At 43.5% G+C, this 27,129-nt stretch overlaps 1 protein-coding gene across 1 annotated transcript in view; it reads left to right on the plus strand.

Annotated features, from left to right (window-relative positions):
• The first annotated feature begins 10,562 nt into the window (after positions 1-10,562).
• Positions 10,563-27,129, plus strand: part of ino80c (INO80 complex subunit C) — a 30,044-nt gene continuing 13,477 nt past the window's right edge. Inside the window, exons 1-2 of the mRNA XM_042346979.1 lie at positions 10,563-10,718; positions 19,244-19,354. Of these exons, the coding sequence (XP_042202913.1) occupies positions 10,563-10,718; positions 19,244-19,354 (267 nt within the window). The remainder of the gene's footprint in view (positions 10,719-19,243; positions 19,355-27,129) is intronic.

A 27,129-nucleotide genomic window follows, 5' to 3' on the forward strand; every position in this document is an offset into this window, starting at 1 on the left:
ATAGAAATGTGTCCATTTAAAATTGATAGTCAGTGCAACCATACTGCTAATTCCTCATAATAATGTCTTCCCTCAGAAAGCTGCAGATGTTCCAGGGAATTGGAAAGGTACGTGTTGAAAGAAAGAAGTTAAGTCACTTTCCTTAATAAATGGTACAACTGCTGAGTTTGAATGCTTCAATTTTCAAAGGACATACATACAGGAGGCCTACACTGTTTGTTTGCAAAGAAAGCAACTACATTATTGAGGACATGGGTTTCTGTCAATTAAAGTTACAATAAATTAAATTTGCACAGCCTTATATTAAATTAAAACTGCCCCCCCCCCATACACAAAATTGCATTGTACAAATCAACACAAGTCAAACTATGGCTTCTCTGGGCAGCAAGAAAATAGTAAAAAAAATTCTATCAGATCAAACATCCTTTCATTTCCCATTGACCACTGACTAACCTCACTTTCCCTACGAAAATGTAATGATCAATAAAAACAGATATACAAACCAGGTACAATAGAGCAGCTGATTCAACTCGTGCATATAAATAAATCCACACTGCAAATCTACACAAATGTTATCTTTTATCATCAAATCAGTCAGTTATTTCAGTTCCCTTTTTGAGCTCCTGCCTTGCTTGGTCTCACATTTACAACACACAGACACAAGTGGAAGTTAAAACTAAATCTCAATTCCATCAGTTTCACTTTCATAATTTCAGCCAGTTTGGATGTTTATTTGGTACCTTGAAAAATAGCAGGCAAGCCCATTGGGGAATATAATATTTTATTAACATGCATGCATATACACCAAACATCTGGACAAATAATAAATAATCCCTCTCTACACCCAAAAAGCTATCTTCCAAGCATTTCTACCCAGGTAACTATACTGACCCAGGACAATTCTGGGTTCAAGGGGTTTTACTGATACAACTGATGTAACATTGTTAAGATAGCCTGCAGTGATATACAAATCCCAAGGTTACCCATTGTTTCTCAGAACCACTAATATGAAAAAAACTTCCTTGATTTCTTGTTCTGTATTTCTGAAACCCTCAGTGAGAGGAACGATTCTTCACACATATTCTCTACACATGGGAATAAAGAAAGACACTAAATAAATACGAGCAATAAAGTTTACATTGGCTGCCACCTTTAAAAGTGCTTCAATAATGTCTCACTGTTGATTCACTTTCATACTAAACTCTGACATTTGTTTAAATCCTGCATTCTCTTTAGTTTTCAATCTTTCCAATTCATTTGCGATATTCTGAGCAACTAACCAGAACCTCACGTACCTTAAAACCTAGACCAGTAAAAGTTATAAACTGTTCCAAAGCATCCAACACCAATTGGAATATTGGTGTTGGATGCTTTGGAACAGTGGAGTTCTGTAGCTCAGTGGTTAGAGCATTCGCTTTGCAAGCGAGAGATCTGGGTTTGATTCCCAGCAGGGTGAAACCTTGGGCAAGTTTCCTTACTCCACATGTCTGATAATAATCCCTCAAAAAAAATTATAAATTGGTCATTTCAATCCACGACTGTTGGTGGGACCCTGCTGTGCGCAATTGGCTGCCACATTTCTCCCACAAATATACAGTCAATTCACTTTACAGTCTATTTTGTGAAGCACTTTGAGACATCTAGAAGACGTGAAAAGCTCTATATTAAATGCAAGGATTATTATTATTATTAATATGATAAAGCTTCATGATAATTTTGTGCAAAATAATCTTCTACATAAGATCTATCAAATATTTGGAAAGAGATGGGCCCTCTCATAATTAAACACTCAACATTTATTAAAATTCAACCTATTTGCCTCTCTGAATAATTAGGTGGACATTGAAGCACATAGAAACATCTTGACACACCAGTAAATGCAAGATACAGAAAGACTTTAGGCATTTGATACTACATCTTTGGTACCTAAAATTAAAATGTAATCCAGTTGCAATTGAAATATTCCAAAGAAGTTTTAGATTTAGTTTTGAAGATAACTTATTTATGTTTGAAAATGTCAAGAATCACTTGTTATGGTCTACAGAATACAAAGAATACATACGGTCTCCATTCCATACATCTCTCATTCCTTTCCCTCATGCAACATGAGATTTTCGGAAAAGGGCCGTCAAAATCACTAAATTTAAAATTACTACCCAGCAGCCCTGCACAGAATTACCTGACAAATTTTACTGGGGTATATTTATGGCATCAAAACAAAATGGAGGAAGCTACCAATTTAAAACGTAAAGTATCTGTAATGTGAAACTGAATCAGCAATATAAAAAGCTTCTAACCTTTTACTGGAAAGCTTTTTTTTTAAAAAAACAAGACTGCTCTAAATGTGCAGTTACTAATTTTTCCGACGCAAAAATGGGAGGGGATGTGGAAGAAAGAAACACCTGGCTGGGTAAGAGTAATAAATAACAGGACTTGTGAATTAGTCAGCTTTTAAACAAGATGTAATACATATTTATAGTCCAGTTGTAGCAACATTGTCTGACTAAAAGAATTACTGTGTTGAGCACAGAATGCAAAATTGGTTAAAAAAGAACATTTGGAGAGGATTTATACGATGTATCCAAAGAGCAACATACATGAACATTTTATTTGAAAACATAAACTTTTTCTTTCCCATTTCTTGGCCTTTCTTGACCTACACCTCCTTAGTATTACTAGCCTACCCAGACACTAGTAAGCGCACAAGTGCAGCCACAAATAATTTTCAGTTTTTTTCCCCTCCCAGTGGAAAATTACCTGGCCCTTGATGGCTGAGATTGGAAATTCTATGTGATGAAACTGCCCATTCGAAACTGAGCAAGCAGCATATAAAAAGCAAAAAAAAGTCAGGATTTTAAACCTTTGCAAGTTTTAACTAATATTGGAACTATTAATCATCAGGATTTTAATTAACTGTGTTCTAACAATAATTTAGTTGTGGATTAATTTAGAATACTGTTGCATGCAACAATTGTATCATCTTTGAATATTGCAAGTGAACTTGAATATACATCAAAGCACACTGCAGTTGTTGAAGACAAATGTGATTTCAATGGTATGACTGCACGAAAATAATTTTGATATCACGCCTTATCACGTCTAAAGTGAATTGACTGTATATTTTGTGGGCGCAACACAGCAGCCAATTGCGCACAGCAATGTCCCACAAACAGTCAGGGATTGAGGGTCCAAATTATGACCTAATAAAGGAATTCTGAAGGAAATATGTTTTAAAGTGAAGTCAAGCCATACCTCAGACATCAAACCCTTCATTAAACAGAAAGTGCATGCAGCTACAAAATGGATGGTCACATTTGTTCCACAGTTTTCACAGAAACAGCATGAAGACCACATTTAATTTGAAGCAGCAAAATGAAACTTTTTTTAAAAAAATCTTCTGCTCAGGAATCCAACAGCAGAAATAAAACCACAATTCTAAAAAAATGTCCCAACATGGGTCTAACACTGCTTAGCGTGGAAACAATTAGAATTTCCTCTCCATAGTTCAAAAAAAGCCTTTAAGTATTACCAAACTCCTGATAAAAGTAGGCAAGCTGATTGGCAGTGTAAGGCACAGATCTCTGTTTTGCATTCAACTTAAAATCTCAGTAAAGAGCATTCTTCCTGTTGGTAGCTGTGCAGCCTGCTGGTGTCAAAAGGTACAATTCATGGATAGCCTGTCAGTTATTCTGAACTATAGCCAGGAGGAACAGCTTTGATAAAAAAAAACTAAATACAAGTACATAATCATATCATCTCCTTCAAGCACAGGCACTTCAATATCTTATTAGCTGTAGAATGCACTGCACAAGGGGATAACTGAATCCTTATAAAGTGTGAGCTTCATAATTTCCAGCACTTTTGGTGTACTCTATTTATTCTCCCAACATTTACTTTTCTGGCCTTCCTTTAGGCCTCAATTCCATGTTACCTTTCTTGGCTGAGAAGGTAGGTAACCTACCAATGCAACCCACTACTCGAAGTAGTCTGATTTCCCTCCCTACCTTCGAGGTGGGTGGGGGTGGGGGGCAGCAGGCTCCCATTAAGGCACAAACTGAGACCAAAAGCAGATGTGGTACCAATTGATGGCAAATGCGAAAAACACATAATTGTAGCACGTTTTGTAAAGCAAAACCAGTAGAAAGTCCTTTTTAAAAAGGGAAAGACTATCAATTCAAAACTAAGAATCTCCTATCAAGTTTATAGGAAACACCGTTTTTCTTGGTCTATTGTAGAATAAATTATGAACACGTAAATCTGTAATCTAAGTATTTTTCTAGGAGGTGCGTACCCATTCTCAACATCTGCCTATATAAACATAGCTAATATGCACCGTTTGTCACCATAAAGGTGATGATGGTGCAGAAACAATCCTCCAAAAAAATGATCATTCACTTCATAGCTGTTTGCGGTATGTCTTGTGCAAATTAGCTGCCAAATTTACTGAGGAATAAAAATAATAAATAATAATACCTTGCATTTGATAGAACGCTTTTCACATTTTCTAGACGTCTCAAAGCACTTCACAGAATATACTGTAAAGTGAATTGACTGTATATTTGTGGGCGAAACGCGGCAGCCAATTGCACACAGCAGTGTCCCACAAACAGTTGTGGGTTGAAGTGACCAATTTAAAGATTGAAAGCTGGTGAGATAAGTACTTAGTTTTAAATCGTATTTTGTAATGCTGTATTCTTATTTGCTCAGATCCTCTACAAAGCCCTGCAAAGTGCTATATCAAATGTAAGGATTATTATTATTACTTTAGCAATCAAATATTGAAACAAGTATAAGATAATTCACAGAGTTATTACTGAAGTTCTCCACCAGTCCAGTTCCATAGAGTAGTGGTTAGCACGCTCGCCTCGCAAGGTAGAGTACCTAGGTTTGATTCCCAGGCAGGGCAAAACTTTATGCAAATTTCCTTACACACTGCAAAACTGGGAAATGCATTCAGGTACTGTTCTAGATCTGCCACTTTGAAGCTCTAGCAAACACATCTACAACAACAACTTCAATCTACAGCAAATATGCACCGATCATCAAACTCAACTTTACAATTATTTCATTTTTATCAAAGCCATCCTATATAATAAACCAGAATACCTGCAGGCAGGTTTCTACAATATAATATTCAACAATACCCTCATATTTAACTGGTCCTGCCAACTGTTCATCTAGAGGCAGACACTGATGAATCTACTAAATGCATCCGGAAATAGGATGAGAAAGAACACTAGGGTATGAATGAGTAACTGCGGCTCTTCACGTAAGAAGAGCCTCAAAGTGGCAGATCTAGAACAGTACCAGAATGCACTTCCCAGTTTTGCAGTGTACATTTTAAAACATCTAAAACTGGAAATGATACATTTCTATTCAGAGGGTTAGAGATAAGACAACCTCCAGAACACCAGCCTTTAATAGCTTTATCTATTATAGGGCATAGGAAAGTTGTTTCCACTTGTGTGGGAGACCAAAACCAGGGGCCATCAATATAAAATAGTCACAAATAGATCAAATGGTTAGATCAAAGTTAGAAGAAATTTCTTTACACAGAGAGTAGTGGGAGTATGGAACTTGCTACCACAAGGAGTTGTTGAGGCAAATAGCATAGATATATTTATGGGGAAGTTAGATAGATACATGAGGGAGAAAAGCAAAGAAGGTTATGCTTGAAGGCTTAGTTGAGGAAGGGCAGGAGGAGGCTCATGTGGAGCATAAACACCAGCATAGACCAGTTGGGCCGAATGGCCTGTTTCTATGCTGTATATTCTAATGTATTCTATCTACTGTAATAAATCTTAGGAACAGTGATTATATGTTGGCAGGATATCTTCCTTAATCAGGAGAGAGCTTATTAAAATTAAGAATACTGAATAAATGGTAAAATATGTAATTATACCTTGGTAATGAAATTTTGTGACCTCTGTATTAACAAGAGCATCTTTGTCTTGCAAGGTAAGACTCTGGTCATCTTAAAGTGGATTATTGATGCATTTTAAAATTTACAGACGCATCTTCACAACATTCCACATTATGTACAATATGTCAAACGTGCAGTCAATTCGGTAAACAAGGTAAACACATTGATCGGATCAGCAACACAATGTCAAATTGCACATAGTCCAATTGTGCAACTGAACAGAAACGAAAGAAGCCATGGTATAAACTTCACACCACAAGACTTGATGCATCAATTGCTACACACCGTACTTCCAAGCCAATTATCAGAAGTGGCTATTTTTAACGGGCTTAAAAATTAAGATAGTGACATATTCATTTCACCAAATTTTCTTAACTAATACCCTCCGCCCCAATACTTCCAAGGAAACAATGTTAAATGGTACATTCTCCATTAATATTCGGTCAATTACTTAGGAGTACAGCACATTACTGAATGTGTAAAGTGGAAACACAATTTCTGTGAAAGTAGTTTCCATGTGACCAGGAAGTACGTTCCCAATCTATGAAGTGTGTTGTTGTTCAGCAAAGAGGACCACAAGGAGGAAGATAAGCAAACTGACTGCCGTCCCTCCTTCTGCATCACGTCTGAACGACCCCCCAAAAAATATGTAAAAAGCGGCGCTTTGCCTTTGCCTGTGTTGCCACAACGGGAAAGGGATGAATGAAACGCAGCCTCACACGCACAGAGATTAAAATCGCTCCCACCTTCTTGGGTTTTAGTTTCGGACACCGCTCCGCTCCGTGAATCGTTAAAAGTAAAAACCAGCGCGAAAAAAAAAGGGGTGTGTGCGGGGGGGGGGGGTGTGGGGGGAGGGGGGGGCTGTGGGGGGGAGGGGGGGTGTGTGTGTGGGGGGGGGGGGGGTGTGGGGGAGGGGGGGGGCTGTGGGGGGGGGGGGGGGGGGTGTGGGGTAAATCCTGCTATTGGGATGCAAGTGAAGCCACACAGACCTGCACCGGACGAAGGAGAGAGAGCGAACCCACCCGCTCTGCTAAACCCACCGCGTTTCAAGCGGCTTCTGCGTTTTGAGGCGGTCCCCCGCCCGCGGCGAGAGACGCGGGACTCCGGTTTTCGCGGTTTACCGGCGGGTCAGACGACGAGAGCGGCGGCCGATGCTCGGGCGCAGACAAGACACGCGACCCCGCCCCCCACCCGGTCGGTCGCTGTCACCAGGACCGACCGGGTCCCCCGGTCCGCAACTCCCTCAAAGGTCTCTCTCGCTCTCTGCTGGTTCAGGCGGGCGATGGGCTGCCGCTGGTCGGTTAACGAGCGGTGGGGAGGGAGGGAGCGATGTGACACTTACCGCTCTCACTCTCTCTCTCTCTCTCTCTGGGTGTGGGCAGCACCGAGACTCTCTCTCTCTCTCTCTCCCTCTGCTTCAGTCGCACATCTTCCCGCGGAGCTCACTCACTGCACACAAACCCAACCAGAGGAGAGTTCATAACAATCCGCTCTCTCTCTCTCTTTCTTTCTCTCTCTCTCTCTCTCTCGCCCCCTCTTTTAGTCTGTGTACGGCTGGAGGCGGCCGAGCGTGAAGCAGGTTGTCCTCAGAGGCCGCCGGCCGGCCGGGCTGCGGGGAATGTCCGTGCGATAAGCAGGTCGGAGTCGGGCAGGTAACCGGCTGCACCGCTCCGCTCAGCCCGAAAACAGACGGCGACTCTGGGAGGAGGAGGAGGAGGAAGAAGAGGAGGAAGAGGAGCGGCTGTACACGACGGCGAGGTGTAGCGAGGAGGGCAGACACACAGCATCCCGGCGCCGGGCTGCCGGCAGCCGTTACTCGGTGCGGCTCACGCTGTCTGTCTGCCGTTGCTAACCGCCGCCTGTTCTCTCGCTCGCTCTCGCAGCCGCGCGCCGCTCACCCGGAAGTGAACCGCGGGGTCAGGGTCACGTCAATCTCCCCGCCTCCTCCCACAGCCCGCGTGGGGTTGGCGCGGGGTGGGGGGGGGGGAGCAGTGCTGCGGGTTTGGGCGGCTTCACGCCCAATTGGGCGGGTTTGGGCTGCACTGGGTGTGAAAAACCTGCTCTGGATCGGATGTTTAATCTGTAAAGTTAAACCCGTCACACGGCTCCTTCCTCCTTTTGAAGACCTTTTCTTACATCGCGTTCGCCCACAAAATACAGTCAATTCACTTTACAGTGTGTTCTGTGAAGCGCTTTGGGACGTCCTCCCGACATGAAAAGCGCTATATCAAATGCAAGGATTATTATTATTAAAAGTACGATCCACAGGAGGCGAGGCATGGTGTTGGGATACTTGTTGTCTTGTGTTTGACTGACTTTGGGCTACAGATGCATTGGGATGTCTGGCCGCCCCGCCCCGGGTGGGGGGGACACCGTTTAATTCATTTTTTTTTAAAAAAGGAAAGAGTGAGAATGTAGTGACTCTGTGAAGACGGTGAAAAGCAACAGGAAAGCCCTGTGGCCGCTGCTGTACTTTCTGTGTGAACCCTCCCTGGCGGGTTCCTGGTGTTTGGGAGCAGAGCAGCTCGTGGCTGCAGATTCACGGCCACAGAGGACACCGGGAGTTTGGGCGTTTTTGTGCTTTTCAAACTGGACCCCAATAAAACAGTTTTTCCAACAATCGATCGTCAAAACACAAATAGATTAGAACTGCGATAATCAGTTCCAGTTTCACACATTCAGTGACAGTGTTGGGGTGACAGTGACAGTGTTGGGGTGACAGTGTGAGTTTTGGGGTGACAGTGACAGTGTGAGTGTTGGGGTGACAGTGACAGTGACAGTGTTGGGGTGACAGTGTGCGAGTTGGGGTGACAGTGTGAGTGTTGGGGTGACAGTGTGAGTGTAGGGGTGACAGTGTGAGAGTTGGGGTGACAGTGTGAGTGTTGGGGTGACAGTGACAGTATTGGGGTGACAGTGACAGTGTTGGGGTGACAGTGACAGTGTTGGGGTGACAGTGACAGTGTTGGGGTGACAGTGACAGTGACAGTGTTGGGGTGACAGTGACAGTGTTGGGGTGACAGTGACAGTGTTGGGGTGACAGTGACAGTGACAGTGTTGGGGTGACAGTGACAGTGTTGGGGTGACAGTGACAGTGACAGTGTTGGGGTGACAGTGACAGTGTTGGGGTGACAGTGACAGTGACAGTGTTGGGGTGACAGTGTGAGTGTTGGGGTGACAGTGACAGTGACAGTGTTGGGGTGACAGTGTGCGAGTTGGGGTGACAGTGTGAGTGTTGGGGTGACAGTGTGAGTGTAGGGGTGACAGTGTGAGAGTTGGGGTGACAGTGTGCGAGTTGGGGTGACAGTGTGAGTGTTGGGGTGACAGTGTGAGTGTAGGGGTGACAGTGTGAGAGTTGGGGTGACAGTGTGAGTGTTGGGGTGACAGTGACAGTATTGGGGTGACAGTGACAGTGTTGGGGTGACAGTGACAGTGACAGTGTTGGGGTGACAGTGACAGTGTTGGGGTGACAGTGACAGTGACAGTGTTGGGGTGACAGTGACAGTGTTGGGGTGACAGTGACAGTGTTGGGGTGACAGTGACAGTGACAGCGTTGGGGTGACAGTGACAGTGTTGGGGTGACAGTGACAGTGTTGGGGTGACAGTGACAGTGTTGGGGTGACAGTGACAGTGTTGGGGTGACAGTGTTGGGGTGACAGTGACAGTGTTGGGGTGACAGTGACAGTGTTGGGGTGACAGTGACAGTGTTGGGGTGACAGTGACAGTGTTGGGTGACAGTGACAGTGTTGGGGTGACAGTGACAGTGTTGGGGGGTGACAGTGTTGGGGTGACAGTGACAGTGTTGGGGTGACAGTGACAGTGTTGGGGTGACAGTGTTGGGGTGACAGTGACAGTGTTGGGGTGACAGTGACAGTGTTGGGGTGACAGTGACAGTGTTGGGGTGACAGGGTTGGGGTGACAGTGACAGTGTTGGGGTGACAGTGGTGGGTGACAGTGACAGTGTTGGGGTGACAGTGTGGGGTGACAGTGACAGTGTTGGGGTGACAGTGACAGTGTTGGGGTGACAGTGACAGTGTTGGGGGTGACAGTGTTGGGGTGACAGTGACAGTGTTGGGGTGACAGTGACAGTGTTGGGGTGACAGTGACAGTGTTGGGGTGACAGTGACAGTGTTGGGGTGACAGTGACAGTGTTGGGGTGACAGTGACAGTGTTGGGGTGACAGTGTTGGGGTGACAGTGACAGTGTTGGGGTGACAGTGTTGGGGTGACAGTGACAGTATTGGGGTGACAGTGTTGGGGTGACAGTGACAGTGACAGTGTTGGGGTGACAGTGACAGTGTTGGGGTGACAGTGACAGTGTTGGGGTGACAGTGACAGTGTTGGGGTGACAGTGTTGGGGTGACAGTGACAGTGTTGGGGTGACAGTGTTGGGGTGACAGTGACAGTATTGGGGTGACAGTGTTGGGGTGACAGTGACAGTATTGGGGTGACAGTGACAGTGTTGGGGTGACAGTGACAGTGTTGGGGTGACAGTGACAGTGTGAGTGTTGGAGTGACAGTGACAGTGCACGTGACCGCGGTGAAGCTGCTCCACCCGCATGCGCGGAGCTGCCGGAAGTTAGCGGCGTGCGGTGCGCATGCGCACGAGTTGCGTTCCCCTGGTTTCATTAGTAACGGTGAAGATGGCGGCCGCTCCCCCACCGCCAGCGCTGCCGCCCCCGCCTCTCCCCCCTCCTCCTCCCCCCTTAGCGGCTTCCACCCCCATCAAAGTGCGAAGTAAGAAGAGACCGGCCAGTCCCGGCACCAGCAGCGCCGCCAAGAAAAAGAAACTCGGACAGGTAAGTGCCAGCTCGTCCCCACCTCCCCTCACCTCCCCCATTCCCCCCCTCCCCCCACCTCCCCCCCACCTTCCCCCACCTCCCCCACTCCCCCCTCCTCCCCCCACCCCCCCCTCCCCTCCCCCCCACCTCCTCCCCACCCCCCACCTCCCCCCTCTCCCACCTCCCCCCCACCCCCCCTCAGTCAGGGTTTAAGGCCACCGAATTTCCTAAATGACAGGTCGTTGTCCAATGGGTTTAGAATACATTTATATTTTTATACATATACAGTATGTATTTACTGTGTATAAAACCCTTATTTATGGGTTTATGCCCTTTACGTTTTGCCCACAAAATACAGTCTATTCACTACTATAATAATAATGATCCTTGCGTTTGATATAGCGTCTTATCTTGTCTTCTAGACGTCTCAAAGCGCTTCACAGAATATACTGTACAATGAATAGACTGTATTTTGTGGGTGAAACGCTTTGCAATATATTCTGTGAAGTGCTTTGAAATATCTCAACAATGTGAGAAGGCATTATATCAAAATGCAAGGATTATTATTGTTATTATTATACAACAACAACATTGCATAGTGGCCCCTTTTTGATAGAAGTTATATTTGTGAGTGATATGGAACTGGGTATTTGAGGCAGCAAGCAAAACAGAATAGTCCCAGCTGGCTGGAAATACTNAAAAAAAGTTGCTTATAAGTAGTGATGTTGCCACAGAAGTCAATATTTAGATACTTTGATTCCAGTATCAAAACAGTTTAAAACATATGCCTGCATCATCCCTGCCCTTCTCCTCTGTCTCTCCCTCATTTATCACCACTCTTGACTCCCAACCCTCTCGTCTCCCACATAAAATTTACCATTTGCTCCTTTGATTCTTCACTGATCCAGCACTTTAGTGTTAAATTACCCTTTCTTGGCAAAATCTGCAAGTTACTGCAGATGCTGTGAATCTGAAATAAAAACAGAAGTCGCTGGGAACACTCACCAGGTCAGCAGCATCTATGGGGAGAGGAAAGTAAGTGAACGTTTCAGGTCGATGACCTTTTATCAGAAATCAGACAAAAGGTCATCACCTGAAACATTACCTCAGCATACCCATCACCCCAATCCTCGCCGAGCTCCACTGACTCCCTGTCTCCCAGAGGGTCAAACTTCAAGATCCTTACCCTTATGTACATATCTGTTCACACGCAAACACCTCCCTACCTCTCTGATTTGCCCGTACCCCACTCATTTGCCAGGCCTCTTTGCTCATCTAATAAGAGGTAGAATCGAGTTAATCTCTGTGACGGTCTCCTGAGCCAGGTAGATCTACAGTACTCCAGGGCACTGCTGATAACAGCCCTGCATAGCTCATCTGTAGGACTTGGAAGGATAGACCAATCATTGGGAACAGGGATTCTTCCCACTCAGCTCCTGTTAACCACGCAAGCCAAAGCCCTAAAGCACAGTGTGGTCCTAGCGGGAAAGCTTGCCAGACAATGCTTTCAATCGCAAGCTATGCAGGTTAGCTGGTTAGACTCTAGCAGTTCCCCAAAGCACATTCTGGGGTCCTCAAGCTTGGTTCTCGCCAACCTGAGCCTAATACTTTCCAGAATTAGGGAAGCAGGTTGTATCCCTCTAGGGAGAGAGTTTGCATTCTAATAAATATCTCAGGAATTTTCATTTGTAGGTGGGATGCATGGAGCTCTGTTTGGTTTGGACGCTTTAAGCATGGTGATGGGTTTCCACATGTGTCAGGCACCCAGCAGGCCCAAAAAAATCACAGTTCTGTGAAGCGCTTTGAGATGTCTCGATGATGTTTACTCATTTGTTTATTTTTCTGCTCTGACGTCTTTGTATTATTTTTGTCTTTTAATCCATTTAATTCCATCAAATTCTCTCCTCATTACTAAATGTTCTTCCTTATTACCACCTTGTCTCTTTTGAGTGTGTTCACATTATTTCTTGGCATTTTATTTTTCTACCTCTCCTGTCTCAACAACTCCCACAATCTCATTAACTCCACAACCTCTACATGTTAAGAATCAGTTTGATCTTAACATGTGCAATACAAATTTACATTTATATATAGCGCGTTCATGTTAGAAGGATGTCGTGGGGTTCTTGATAGTTCTGGTTTGGCACCCAAGCTGGGAGAGGAGCTGAGTGGGGTGGGGAGGGGAAAGATGAACCAAAAGCGCAGTCAAAGAGGAGGGTCTTGAAATGAACCTTGAAAGAGGGAGGGGAGGGACAGCATGCGACTTGGAGGGACTTTGGGATGGACTTCCAGACAGTGAGGTCAGACAGACTGAAAGGATGAATGCAGACGGTGGACCGAGTAGGATGGGGGATATGAAGCGGCTAGTGTCCATTGAGCGAAGTGAGCAGCTGGTTTGGTAAAGCTTGAGAAGATCGCAGAGGTAGGGTGGGGTAACACTGTGGAGGAATTTAAAGATGAGGACAAGGATCTTGAACTTGATATGCTGGAGGATGGGGATGATAGGCTCACAAAGCCTAGTTCAGGAAACGACACGGGCTGTAGCATTCTGGATAGTCTGCAGCTTGTGTAGAGAAGAGTCAGTTAGACTGGTGAGCAGAGCATTGGCATAGACGAACTTGTACATGATAAATGGATTAGGGTCTTGGCAAACCAAGGGGACAGGTAATGGTGGAGGTGAGCAACATTACGGAGGTAGGTAAAGCGGAGGGGATCAGAGCATAGATGTAGGGCTTAAAGGATAGTTGAGAGTATAACAACGCACCAAGGTTCTGCACCGGTTCCGTGGAGTGTGCATCCACACAGGGTGATACTGTCAGAGCCTGAGGCAAGTAGGCACTGGCAAGAGCCAAACAAGAATAGTCTTCCAACGGGAATAAAACCACCCATGGATTATTATTAGGTAATAATCCATGCATTTGGGAATATACTCGTGCTGAGAATTTCTGTATATACATCAATTTTTCTAAAAATGGTTCTAAAGCTTTAGTAGAAGCAAGACTGATAGAAGCAGTTGGAGGAAAAAGGAAGGGGAGTTCAGCTGAAAAAGATCAAAGGTTGAAGCTGAGAGAATGGACACCAAAGTGTCAACTAACAATTATAATAACAAGGTCCCATAGATATAGAATCGTTTGGGATGCCTAAAAGGAAGATAGATAAGATACTTGGGGAATAAAGATATTAAAGGATTTGGAAAGGTGGGGAAATGAGTTTGAAAGATCTCCCATGATGTAATAAAATGTTGAACAGACTCTAACAGCAAAATGGCCTCATGTTCCTAGGTTACTACAATATGTTCCTACGTCAATTATTTTCCCTTACTGAGGTTGAAGATATATGCACTAATGCAAAACAGAAATCCTTTTAACCATAGTCTCAGAAGGATCGCTCCTTTCCCCCTCCTCCCCCTGCAATTTCCTATTTGTCACCCAAACACATGGCATTTCCTAGTATGATTGTCATTTGGAATTACATGTACAACAACAACTACTTGCATTTATATAGCATTCCTCACACAGGGTAGTGTCCCAGAGTGCATACTCTTTCCAGATTACTAATTTATGTTGAAATTTCACTGATTCGTTTTTCTTAGAGTCATTAGAGGAGATTTCAGTCCAATACCAGAGATGAATGAATAGATTTCTAAACAATGCAGCACCAGGGTCTTGACTCCTGGGGTTCAATTAGGGAGTGACTTCTCTCTGCAGTATTATCATCACTGATTTTGTGTTCATTAGAGTAGTTTGTGGTTCAGACACATGATTAGGCGCTTTAATCTGTTTCTCGTTTGTAGGCTATTGATATTTGAAATAGAATTAGAATTAATCATTATAAACTGTCATGAATGATTAGAAGAGAATCCATTGAAAATGTTCTAGATTGGTCATATTTACTATACAACAACATCAACAAAACTACATTTGTAAAGCACCTTTCATGTCAGGATGACGTGCCAAGGTGCCGAGCAGTTGGGGATCAGGAGCCGAGCGTTGGGGGGCAGGGTTGGGAATAAGGAGGGCAGGGAGGTAGGAGGTTGGCTGAAGGCACTTTCGAAAAGGAGGGTCTTGAGTCATGCCTTGAAGGAGGTAAGGGAGGGAGGGAACAGACAGGTTGATAGGGGGTCAGAGAGGTAGGAGGAGGCAAGGCAGTGGAGGGCCTTGAAAGTGAGGACGAGGTTTTTGAATTCTATCCTCTAGGGATGGGGAGCCAGTGGAGCCGAGTGAGGGAGGCCCTGATTGGGTCGTGGAGCCTGGTGCGGGAGAAGACACAAGCTGCAGAGTTCTGGATGATCTGCAGCTTGTGGAGGGAAGAGTTGGGGAGGTCGACAAGGAGGAAGTTTCTGTAGTTAAGCCTTGAGGTGATGAATGCACGTTTGAGGGTTTCGGCGGCCTGAGGGGTGAGGCAGTAGCGGAGTCAGGCAATGTTGCGGAGGTGGGGGAAGGCAGAGTGGGTCACGGCACGGATATGCGAAAGAAAGGACAGTTGAGAGTTGAACAAGATGCCCAGATTCCTGACTGGCTTGGTGAGGTGAAGCGTGTATCCAGGGATGCTGATGCTGCCAATACCTGAGGAGCGGAGGTGCTGGCGCACCTCGGTCTTGCTGACATTCAGCTGTACAAAGTTGGCTCTCATCAAGGACTTGATGTCTGACAGGCAGTCTGTCAGGACGTTAGTTGTCCTGGAATCGAAGGTGGAGGCAGAGGGATAGAGTTGGGTGTCATCTGCGTACATGTCGACGTTGACCCCATGTCTGTGGATGATGGGGACCGAGGATAGAGCCCTGAGGAACACCATACAAGACTGTGCGGGGGCTGTAAGAGAAACCATTGGTGGAGACAAATTGGAGACGGTGTGAGAGATAAGACTTGAACCATTCAAGGACAGAACCTTGAAGGTTGAAGTGAGAGGAGAGGCAGTGGATGAGGATGGAGTGGTCCACGGTATCAAAGGCAGCGGAGAGAACGAGGGAACAGAGGGAGCCCTGGTCACAGATGGATAGGAAACTGTTTGTGACCTTGACCAGAGCAGTTTCCGTGCTGTAAGCAGCACGGAAACCCAATTGGAGAGGCTCCTGAAGGGAGTAGTAAGAGACGAAGGGGCGAAGCTTGGAAATAAAGACTCGTTCAAGGACCTTGGAAAGAAAAGGGAGGTTGGAGATGGGCCGGTAGTTAGAAAGCAAAGGATGGCGGTGATTATAGTTCTTTTTGGGGATGAGAATGGTGCCAGATGATAGGGAGAGATTTATGGTGTCGGAGAGTAGAGGGACGAGGAGGTGGAGCTGAGAGGTAAGGAGAGGGGTGGGGATGGGGTCAAGGGAACAGGTGGGGTGTTTCATGTTGGATATGGTGGTGATGAAAGAGGAGGGGGAGACAGGTTTGAAAATGTGGAGGGAGGGATGGGTAGGGTTCGGAGTGTGGGGGGGAGATGGGGAGGGAATGGCAGTTGGGAGGGCGGAGGCAGCTGAACGGATCCCCTCAATTTTTGGACTCAAGGAAATCCAGCATCTCCTCACAGTCAGAGCTTGAGTAGAGAATGGGCGAGGCCTGGGAGGGTCGACAGAGGAGCTGGTTGGTGGTGGAGAATAGGAGCCTGGGGTTATTCTTCGTTTCCAAGATTATCTTAGAGTAGAAGGACAATTTGGCAGAGGCGAGGGCGGAGTGGTACGTTTTGATGTGATCCAGTCGGTGGACCGATCAGATTTGAGCCTGGTGCGTTCGGCAGCCGGCACCTAACCCTTGAGGAAGCGGAGGTGGTTGGTGTACCAGGGAGAGATTCGTGAGTAGGAGGCGGTTCGGGAAGTGAGTGGGGCAAGGGCATCAAGAGTGGTGGAGAAGGAGTTGTGTAGGAGAGTGAGTGAGGAGGATAAATCAGTGCGTGAGGTAGGCCAGAGGGAGAGGAGTTCAAAGGGGGAGGAATTCTCTTTTGGTATATTACTAAAATATAAATAAAATATAGATAAATAATATATCTGGTATACTACCAAAAGAGAGAATTTGGGCTTCCCCCTTTGAAACAAATGAAAATTCGTACAAAAATGCAATAACCTTTATAACTGTCAAAGTATTCTGCAAAAAGCTATTGCATATGTTCACAAGTTTATCTTCGAATGCAACATCAACTTGCATTTATATAGCGCCTTTCACGTGGGGTAGCATACACCAGTATTCTTATGAATACTGTCAGACATCAAGTCCTGGATGAGAGCTAATTTTCTTCAGTTGAATGTCAACAAGACCGCGGCTCTCCTGATTGGATCCCGTCAGCACCTCCTCACCTCAGGCGCTGACAGCCTCACCATCCATGGTTGCACACTCCACCTCACTAAACCAGTCCAGAACCTTGGCATCTTGTTTGACCCTCAACTATCCTTTCTACCCCACATCTATGCCATGACCCGCTCTGCCTTCCCCACCTCTGCAACATCGCCCGACTCCGCCACTGTTTCACACTGCAGGCCATCAAAACCCTCATACACGCTTTCATTACGTCGAGGCTCGACTATGCAAACTCCTTGCTTGTTAGCCTCCCCCAAGTCTTCCCTCCATAGGCTGCAGATCATCCAGAACTCTGCAGCCCATGTCCTCTCCTGCACCAGGCCATCACCCCCATCCTCGCCTGACTCCCCTGGCTTCCCATCACACAGAGGATACAGTTCAAGATCCTGGTCCTCACCTTCAAAGTTCTCTATGCTCCCCCCTATCTCTGCGACCTCCTAACCCCTTACCATCCTGCTCGCTTCCTCCGCTCATCGGACTCCAGCCTGCTTCACATCCCCCGACTTGCTCACCTCACTATTGGCAGGCGGCTCTTCTGCCACTCTACCCCCACCTTCTGGAACTCCATCCCGCAGACCCTCCGCCTCGCCCCCTCCCTTATCTCCTTCGAGACCCATCTCAAGCCCCTCCTCTTCGACAGTGCTTTCGATCACCCTGCTTCCCCCACTGCCCTCCGCCCTCTCCAATCCCGACCCCCAGCTCGGGTCCAAAACTCTGACTGTCCTGCGCCTTGAGACGTCCTCCTGACGTGAAAGGCATTATACAAATGTAATTATGTTGTTGAATACAATCATTTTTTGAATTGAAATGGTAACTGCATCACAGTGCATGACCGGTCAGGACCATTCTATCCACTAAGGCATTTGACTTTGCAGAGTTAGGCACAGTCTATACCTCCAAGCCAGACTGTGTGGTTTCCATCAGCAGCATCTTATCACAGTGGTTTTACATTGTGAAATAGAAATATTTATATATCCCATCCTTAATAATAATGTTTACATTTGATATAGCACCTTTCATGTTGGGAGTACATCTTAAAGGGAGTTGCAGGATTTTCTCTAAAGTATCATGACTGTGTATTTTATAGGTGAACATGGCAGCCAATTTGTCCACACCAGCGTGCCATAAAACAACATAAATTGAATGACGAATTTTGATTGGAATATTGTTGACTAAGACAGGGGATTCCATACTTTTTGGGCTCAAGGCCCACTAGGTTTAGATATCATGGCCTCAAGAGCAGAGCAGCGAAGCCTCCCTTCCTCTCCACAGCCTCCACAAAATGCTGCCCTTAAATACTTTGCAGTGGAACCATGGGAACGTGTCTTTCAATTCCTCAGGCTGCGCGGGAGTCCAACAACAACAACAACAAGATTACTTTTGTATAGCAAATAAGGCTTATGTAGCTTTTAGACTTCCGGTAAGACTCCCAGCTCCGTGGCTCCCCTGAAACAATCTCACAGTCTCTTGTGGACCCAGTTTGGGAATCTGTGGACTAAGACACCAATATAAACACCCTTCTCTTTTCAAATAGTGTCATGGGATCTTTACATACACCTAAAGATCAAGAATGAACTGTTTAATGTCTCATCTGAAGGACAATACCTTCAACAACGCAGCCTATCATAGTGTGCAATAGAGTGTCACCCCAGATTATATGAATTCAAAGTCCCAGGGCTTGAACTCACAACCCCGACGTGACCGCCTACATTACTGCAAATTCACAACTTGATGGCATGGGTAAGGTAGAGACTGAGCCCTAGCTAAAATGGGTCAACTAGACATTTTTCACTCTACTCAGATGCAGTTTATTAATATAAATTTAAACAGTATCTCTAATTTGATATTCAATTTTATACCTGGATTAATTTATGAAAGGTTGGGAGATGTAATGATTTTTGCTATCTATGTTATTATTTTGCAAAGTAACGCTACATAATGTTCATATTCAAGCATTTGGGATGTAACAAATAATTAAAGGGGAGGTTAGAAAAAAAACGTTACCAAGAGTGTTTTTGGGGGCTGGAATGTATAGTTGAGCCAAAGTGTATAAATTATTTTAAAATACTGTAAATGTTTGAAGAATAATATTAGATGGATTGGAAGAGAATAGTGGTGCTTTTCTCATGTGTAGAAAAACACCAGCGGCAAAGTTAATGGACCAAATAGCTTACTTCTATGTCATAACTTTGAATGATTCTATAAAACTAAATTAAAGTATGTTTACAATGTAACAAAATGCTATTCATTGATATTTCATTTTTGTAGATTGGAGTATTAGATACCATTGGTGAAAGTAAAACTTTGGCGACAGATTCCAGCCCAGGCCATGGAGAGCCAGCTGCAAAACCTCCGGTATTTAAGGACCCAAACTTTATTGTAAGTACTTAAATTTCGTGTAAATTTATGAACATTAATCCACTGTTGATTTTCTTCCATCCATCAAAAATACATGTTCTAAAATACTGTTAAAAATACTATTCTGGAATATATTCCATAGTTAGTAAGAGAGTTTCAATATTAAGCAGAATTAGACAAATTAATAGAAATATTACTTTGTTTAAAGAAGTTGGGTATACAGTAAAATGTTACTCTTTTTGTAGCAACTTAAATAAATGTCTCCTCTAATTTACTTATAAGAATACTCCTTACATTTTGATCCAGTGTCTTTCATGTCAGGAAGACATCTCAAATTGCATTAGGGGATTTACGTTAGTGTGTGTAAAGTGACTGTACTTTGTCAGTGAATGCAGGCAGCTAATTTATATAAGCAATGTCCTACAAAGCTGCTGAAATGAGTAGCCAGGACACCAGGAAAAAACAACCCAAGGCCAAAGACCAACTTATGGTCTAGGCTGATATTTCAGTGTTGAGGGTGTACTGTATTGTTGAAGATGCCACCCTTTAAATGAGACATTAAATCAAAGTCCCATCTGCCTGGTTGAGTTGACATTAAAGATTCCCACAGTAGTATTTAGAAAGAGAAGGAAGTTTCTCCTGACATCCTGGCCAACAGTCCCCCAGGTGAAGGTGGTAATTCACTTCATGGTTGTTTGTGGGACATTACTGTGTGAAAATTGGCTTCTGCAATGTCCACAAGGTACACAGTTATTCCAATTTACAGGGTTTCCTGTGAAGCAATTTGGTAATTCCTCAAATGTAAGGTTAGTATATTATTTGGGGAAATTGTTGGCTGAGACACCAGAGAACCCTCTTCTCTTTTCAAATAAAATAAAGGTCACTCAATCCATGACTGTGGTATACTGCTGTGCACAATTGGCTGCCAAGTTTCACCCACAAAATATACAGTCAATTCACTTTACAGTATTTTCTGTGAAGCGCTTTGAGACATCTCGAAGACGTGATAATACACTATATCAAATGCAAGTATTATTATAAATCGTGTTATGGGATCTATCTGCCTGAACAGGAAGATGGGAGCTCAGATTAACATCCCATCTGAAGGGAGCACCTCCAACAATTTGGTGCTTCATCAGCACTGTATTACAGTGTCAACCTAGACTGTGAGGTCAGAGTGCCAATCCAAAACATGGATGTGTCCGTAAGTTTCTTTATTATCAACGCAAGCACTCCGATCCACTAACTATAACCAAACCAATTTGTCCCCTTCCAGTGGCTTTCTGTACTCCCTGTCCTTATCTCATTAGCTCTCTCTTAATTGCCTTTACTTCTTAAAGGGATATCCTCCACCAATGTAGAACTGGAACCCTCAACTTTCTGACTGAACCAGGCGGACACCTGTTTTGCCAATGATAACTCAAATTTAGCATGGTAATATTCGTGTTTCATACTTCTCTCTGTATGCTGCAAATCCAATTCAACTAGGTTTGTTTGGTTCTGTGAATCACTAGCAAGTTACTAATATTGTGAGTTATCCCGCTCTGTCAATCTATGATGAAAATTTGACGCTTAATTTGTGAAAAAATTGTTTTAAGATTTATGGAGCTGCCCAGAGTCGTGTGAGAACCAATAACTCTTGCCGTGAAACGAATGCCACACTAAGTAATTTCTCATTTCACCCACAAGTACTTTTTTTAGATTTTTTTTCCTCTCACCAGTTTTCTCTCCTCCGATTTGAAGGCATTTGTCTAGTTTTTCTCCTTCCTGGGGTAATCTAGTACCTCACCAAATAGCCATTATTCTCCCCACTCTGCGTCAAACTATTCTGTTGTTCAGTACTTTGAGACTGGACACTGACAGGCTATTGAACTGCAAGGAGCATTGCAGACAAACTCTAAATCTTACCTGACATCCAGATACATGAACATTCAGCATAAGCAGGACCCCTGGCTTTTCCATTTGCAGAAGCCCTTTGTGTCAAACCAGCTGAGATCAGCTAACTACAATAACAACAACATCAAAATTACATTTGTATAGCGCCTTTCACGTCGGGAGGACATCCCAAAAACTAAGAACAAACTGGGGTTCAAACTTGGGACTTTATGGATCTAAATGGAATAAATTAATTGAGTCATTGGAAAGATTTATCTTTCCAATAATTTATCTTTATGATTTAATGATTTATCTTTCCAATAAGATAAACTTAGCTTTCATTTAACACTTTTCCCTAAAGAGTTAACAAAGGTTGTGACCTTGTCTGTCTCAGGAATAACAACTTGCAATTATGCAACGGCAGATGGTGTCAGATACTGAGCAGATGCCATTTGGAGGTGAGGGAATGATGACAGGTACACTTAGGGTACATTTAACAAGGTCATAATTTAGGTAGTTTTTTGAAGATAGTGAGAGAGTGGAGGAGATGGTTGGATGGGTGAGGAAGTTCCAATGTTTGAGGTGTAGTCAGATAAAAGCTGAGTAGCCAAACTGGCCACCTAACTGGTCATCAGGTTGCCGCCATTGTGGTGCACACGTGGTGGTGGCAGAGGCAACCTGATGGTCAGGGCCAATAGAAAATTGCTGAAATTCTGACTGTCCAGTGCCTTGGAATGTCCTCCCGACCTGAAAGGCGCTATACAAATGTAATTTTGTTGTTGAGATACTTGCCAAAAATTGTGAGAAAATTTAACAAATTTTGTGGACAATTGCAGGGAGTTAATTGATTGGTGCTAATCTAAATGTTTTCACTTTATTGAATGAAAACTAAACATGAAAAAACAACACATAATGGATTGTTGCAAAAAAAATTAATGCTTTCTTTAACAAAAAGAACTGGGTGGCCCATTTGGGGCGGGGGTTGTGGATGACACAAGCGCAGGCTTGAAGGACCGAATGGTCTGTTTCCATCCCGCTTTACATTTGAAGGCCTGGAGATCTGCCAAACACCAGCATTGCTCACCAAGCTCACCAGTGTCCTGACTGTGGAGGTCACCACCTCCTGCCTCTTGGGATCTGCTACCGCACACAGATATAGAAAGACACACACTCACTCACAGACACAGAGAGAGTCACTCACAAATACGTAATAAAGCACATACAGAGGAGAAAGATGCACAGACACACTCACACAGAGAGAGACACACACACTCACAAACACACAGACAGAAGAGAGATAAATGCTTTAGGACAAATGCTGGATTGGAATCTTGCTTATTATACCAGAAATTGTGCATGTACTATTAATGTTAATCTTTTGCTCATATGAAAACTTGTTTGGAAGCTTTCCAATTCAATTGAAAATTTACATTTTAGGAATACTCCAGATTGGAGATTCAGTTTTAACTTAAGCATTACAAGTAATTAATTTTGGCAATTGAATGCATTTGTTTCTCTTTACCACCAAAATAAATGCTTTTGCGAGAACTGGATAAATTGTGTTTTTAGTGCAGTAGTTTTCATAATGTAGCCTGGCAGTCTCTTTCAGCCTACAACCCCCTCAGCTGTGTGTCTCAGCATGCAATAAATACTGCTTCATGAATATCTGGGTCTGCATTCATAATGTAAAACACAGCAAGTCTTAACTCATAACAGTTACAATAAGATCTCTGATTATTAATAATAAGACATCATCATTCTTGTACTGCAATATGTTACATTCTTTTCCTGTAAAGCTAAAGAGCATTCTAATGAATTGTCAATAATTTCTAAATGTAAGGGAGGTATATACGAACACTTACTGGTGCAGCTCCGTCATGATGTGTTGCTAATTCTAATCCTCCAGACGCAGAGGCAGCTGGAAGTAGATATTTTGTCTCGTGTTTTTCTCGTTCACATCATAAATGGGAAGTTCTGCCCTCAGTGCTCTATTTCCATTCATGATGTCACTGGAGCAGAATTTTATATTGAATCAGGTGGATATCTACCGTTTCCTCCCAGACGGCCTCCTACCAGCAATTTTAAATATAAAACGTGGTGCAGGTCTCTTTCAAACCTGCCACAATTAAAAAAAAACACTGGACCCCTGCAAACTCTCTGGTTATCGCCCCATCTCAAACCTGCCTTTTATGCCCAAGGTGCTAGAACAAGGCTCCCTGTGTCTTGTTCTCCTTGTTCTTTCAGTCTTGTTTGATACTGTTGACCTTCCCTACCAAGTAAGAGAATGTCCTACATTATGGATTTCAAGAGGGAAATAGACTGGTATCTAAAGGATAGAGGCTTGAAGAGATATGGGGATAAGGCATGGCAGTATGATTGAACATACTCCTTGCTCTGAGAGCCACTGTAGACACAATGGGCTGAATGGCCTCCTCCTGTGTTGTAAATTTCTATGATTCTATCCTTCTCCACTCTCTCTCTCTCTCTGGCAAGTCTCTATGGCTCTGAACTTTGCTAGTTTCACTCCTACTTGTCTCAGAGTTTTTACTATGGCTCTCTAATGGCTTCTCTTCCTGGCCTGTAACAGACCTCAGTCCTCTCTTTTTCCATATTTACATGATTCTCCTTAATGACGTAATTCACAAGTATGGGGATGACAGACTCTTGGATGAGCCTTAACTTTCTTCAAATCATTATCAACGAATCTGAGGCTGTGTTATGTTGTAGCATCTCAATTGCTTAGGGTATCACCCTCCCTTGTTGCTCACTCCAGTTCATAGAACTTCTGCATTTTGTTTGACCTCAACTTTCTAATCAAGTCTGAATTCTGGGTCATCAGGTCGTCACTGATGTGACTTCCTGTCCAGACTCAAGAACCGGATAATATAGTTTTGATTCTGTAAGAATTGTTTATAATACCTGTTGTATTAATTGTGCTTATGTTACAATAAACCTTGATTACACCCAATTGAGATTGTCAAGTCGTTCATTAGTTACGATATTTGGAATAGGGAAGCCTTTCCAAATACCGACAACAATGTGAAATGCGTAGTAAGTGACATTGTACTATTTGCACTATAAGAGAACTCGTTTTTATAACAAAGCACTTTATAACAGGGTTCCACTGTATTGTTGTTATGTAGGGATGTTGAAATGTCTGAATCAGTTTCATCCTTGAATTGCATTCTTATGTTTGTTTCTAAAGGATCTTTCAAGTGTGGAATAATCTGTGGAACTCTGTAATCCACAGTGTCCCCTGTCTTGTCTTGACCAATCTATTTATACAGTGATTTTATAATAACTTATTTAGTGTAGTTGAAATACTTATTTTGCAGCAGGTATTGTTAACAATACTCAATGCGATTACACACTCAATACTGTCCCAGCAACTTGCAGTGGAATGTTTTGTGACTTCAGGGTTGTATTCTCTGCAAGCTCCACCTAGGTATCTGTGCAGAAGGAGATGTATTATTTTTATGGTTGACTTCACGAAATCTTGCAATAGTAAGCATATTGAGGTGTCTGCAGGATCGTGAGCTCCTGCTGCACAAGTCCATCATTTCATGTTTCCAGTCATTAAATACTCTTTAAGTCTTACATAATACCTTATCCATTTTAGAGTGTAATTGCTTGGTGCTAATGAATCAAACAAAAGAAGCTGATTTTTATTGAAGATATGAATTTAAAATAGCCTGCTTCTTGAGTTTCACATGAGTAGAAGTGAATCATGACTTTATATAGTATCTACATGTATTACAGCAACACTTGCATTTATATAGTGTCCTTCACACGGGGTGACATCTCGATTAGATACTCCTAGAGTAAAACCAAATTTAAAAAAAAATGAGTACAGAAGATAAATAGGGCAGTTCGGTTGAACGCAGTTATTCACTTGAATGAAGCGAGGGATTTAAAGTTCAAATATCAATAGTCTAGATAGCCATGTAGTTTTATACACTGTCCTTTTATCTCTCAGACCTGGGTTTGAATTCAGTGCAGATTAATAGTATGAAAATCTCTGCTTTCAGCAGAGTAAAATCAACCATTTATTTCATAAGGAAGAAGTACTTGTTACTAACACTGAGTCACTGAAGTGGAAAAGTGGAAAAGTATTCCATTCTATGTTCCCTCTATTTTTTTCGGCCATGAGTGGAATGAATGTGGGTTTGTGCACCGATATAAAGGGAAGAGGTGAGGAATAGAAATGACGAAAGAAAAACGTCAAGCGGTATTCACGTCACGCAAGTGGATGTGGCTATTGGTCCAGGCGGGAGATTTTGAAATGGAGTCTCTGCGCCTGGTACCTCCTTTCCTGGAACATGAAGCCATCTGATTAAAGGGAGTGGGTAGAGGAGTGGGATGCAAGCAGGTTGGAGAAATAGGGAGGTGTACACGAATGAGGATCTTGAAGTCAGTCCATTGTGCAATAGATAGTCAGTGGAGTCTGGCAGGGACTGGGGTGATGGGGTGTGGAGTTTGATATGGACAAGGATACGGGCGATGGAGTTTTGAATGAATTGAATTTTATGAATAGTGGAGCTGGGGAAACTGGTGAGGAGGGCATTGGAAAAATTGAGGACAGGGATGACAAATGTGCGAAAGCATTTCAGCTGCGTTAGGTGTGTGGTATGGTTGGAGGTGGGCTGTATAAATGTACCATAAGAAATAATTAATTATTTAATTATAACATGCCTATTTATGTATCAGTATGTCCTTACTTTGGAGCACCGACAAATCAAATATTTTAAACGTTTTACTATTACAACCCAAGCCTGTGTGTTAGAATTTGCACTTTTTGTATAATGTTAGAATCACAATAGATGTTGCGAACGGGTTAACTTTTAAGTTAAGTGTGGGCAGCTGGACTGAAACTCATGAGTTCCCAGGATCACGTGAATGTCTCAAGGATAAGATGTCTACTACTGCCGTCCCGGGTCGCGGAGACAAGGATACGGGAGATGTAGCCGTCCCGGGTCGCGGAGACAAGGATACGGGAGATGTAGCCGTCCCGGGTCGCGGAGGCAAGGATACTGGAGATGGGGCCATCCCGGGCTGCGGAGACAAGGCTACGGAAATGGAAGACCGAGAGCTAGAAACACTAAGACTGAGGATATCAGATGGAAGATTGAAAGCTGTAAGCAAGAAGACTGAAAGCATGAAGAATCAAGCTTGTGTGCTGTAAAGACACAGTGTTGCACTCTTGAACTCGAGATATCTATAGTGGTGTTATTCTGTTATAAGATCTTTTGATTGTACCGGCCTTTGGTCTGACCCATCGGGATATTGGGGAATAATGAACGAATAATAATAAAACAGTCTGATATCTGGTTAGAGGAATTAGCGTTATTTCCTTACAGATTTGGCTGATTTTATTTTCTAACATGTGGAAAGGAGCTGAAGATGATCTATAGGTTAATCAAATGTTTGGAAATGTTTTGGCACATTTTAGAAATAACTGGTTGAAGCTTTCCCAAAGGTACATTTGTTAAAACTGCCATATATGAAACTGAGCCACGTGGACCAAGAAGGTCATAGATTTAATCCCTAATCCTTGCTCAGTTATGTGATGTAAGAAAGAGCAACAGTTGCGTGCTAAACTTGGATGAAATGCCCCCTTTTAGGAAGAAAAGAATAGCCAGGGTTCCCATTCTTGATCATTGTCAAGTGGCTTGTACTAGAAACTGTGCGGATGCTAGTTGAAGTTGGGTTGTGATGCCCACTACAGACAGATTGCCTATCAACACTCGCTGTCTTTGTTCAAACAAAAATATAGACAGTTTATGGACAAAATACTGACACTTGGCCAAGTTATCAGTACTGCTTTTGCTGCTGAGTCAGAAAGCTCAAGCCCTTTGAGCTTGCAGTCTATAGCGCATTGCTGGGGGAGTACAGCATTGTCGGAGGTGCCATCCTGCCTGTTC

Source organism: Callorhinchus milii, unplaced genomic scaffold, assembly GCF_018977255.1.
Source record: "Callorhinchus milii isolate IMCB2004 unplaced genomic scaffold, IMCB_Cmil_1.0 Scaffold2, whole genome shotgun sequence".
NCBI classification, from domain to species: Eukaryota; Metazoa; Chordata; class Chondrichthyes; order Chimaeriformes; family Callorhinchidae; genus Callorhinchus; species Callorhinchus milii.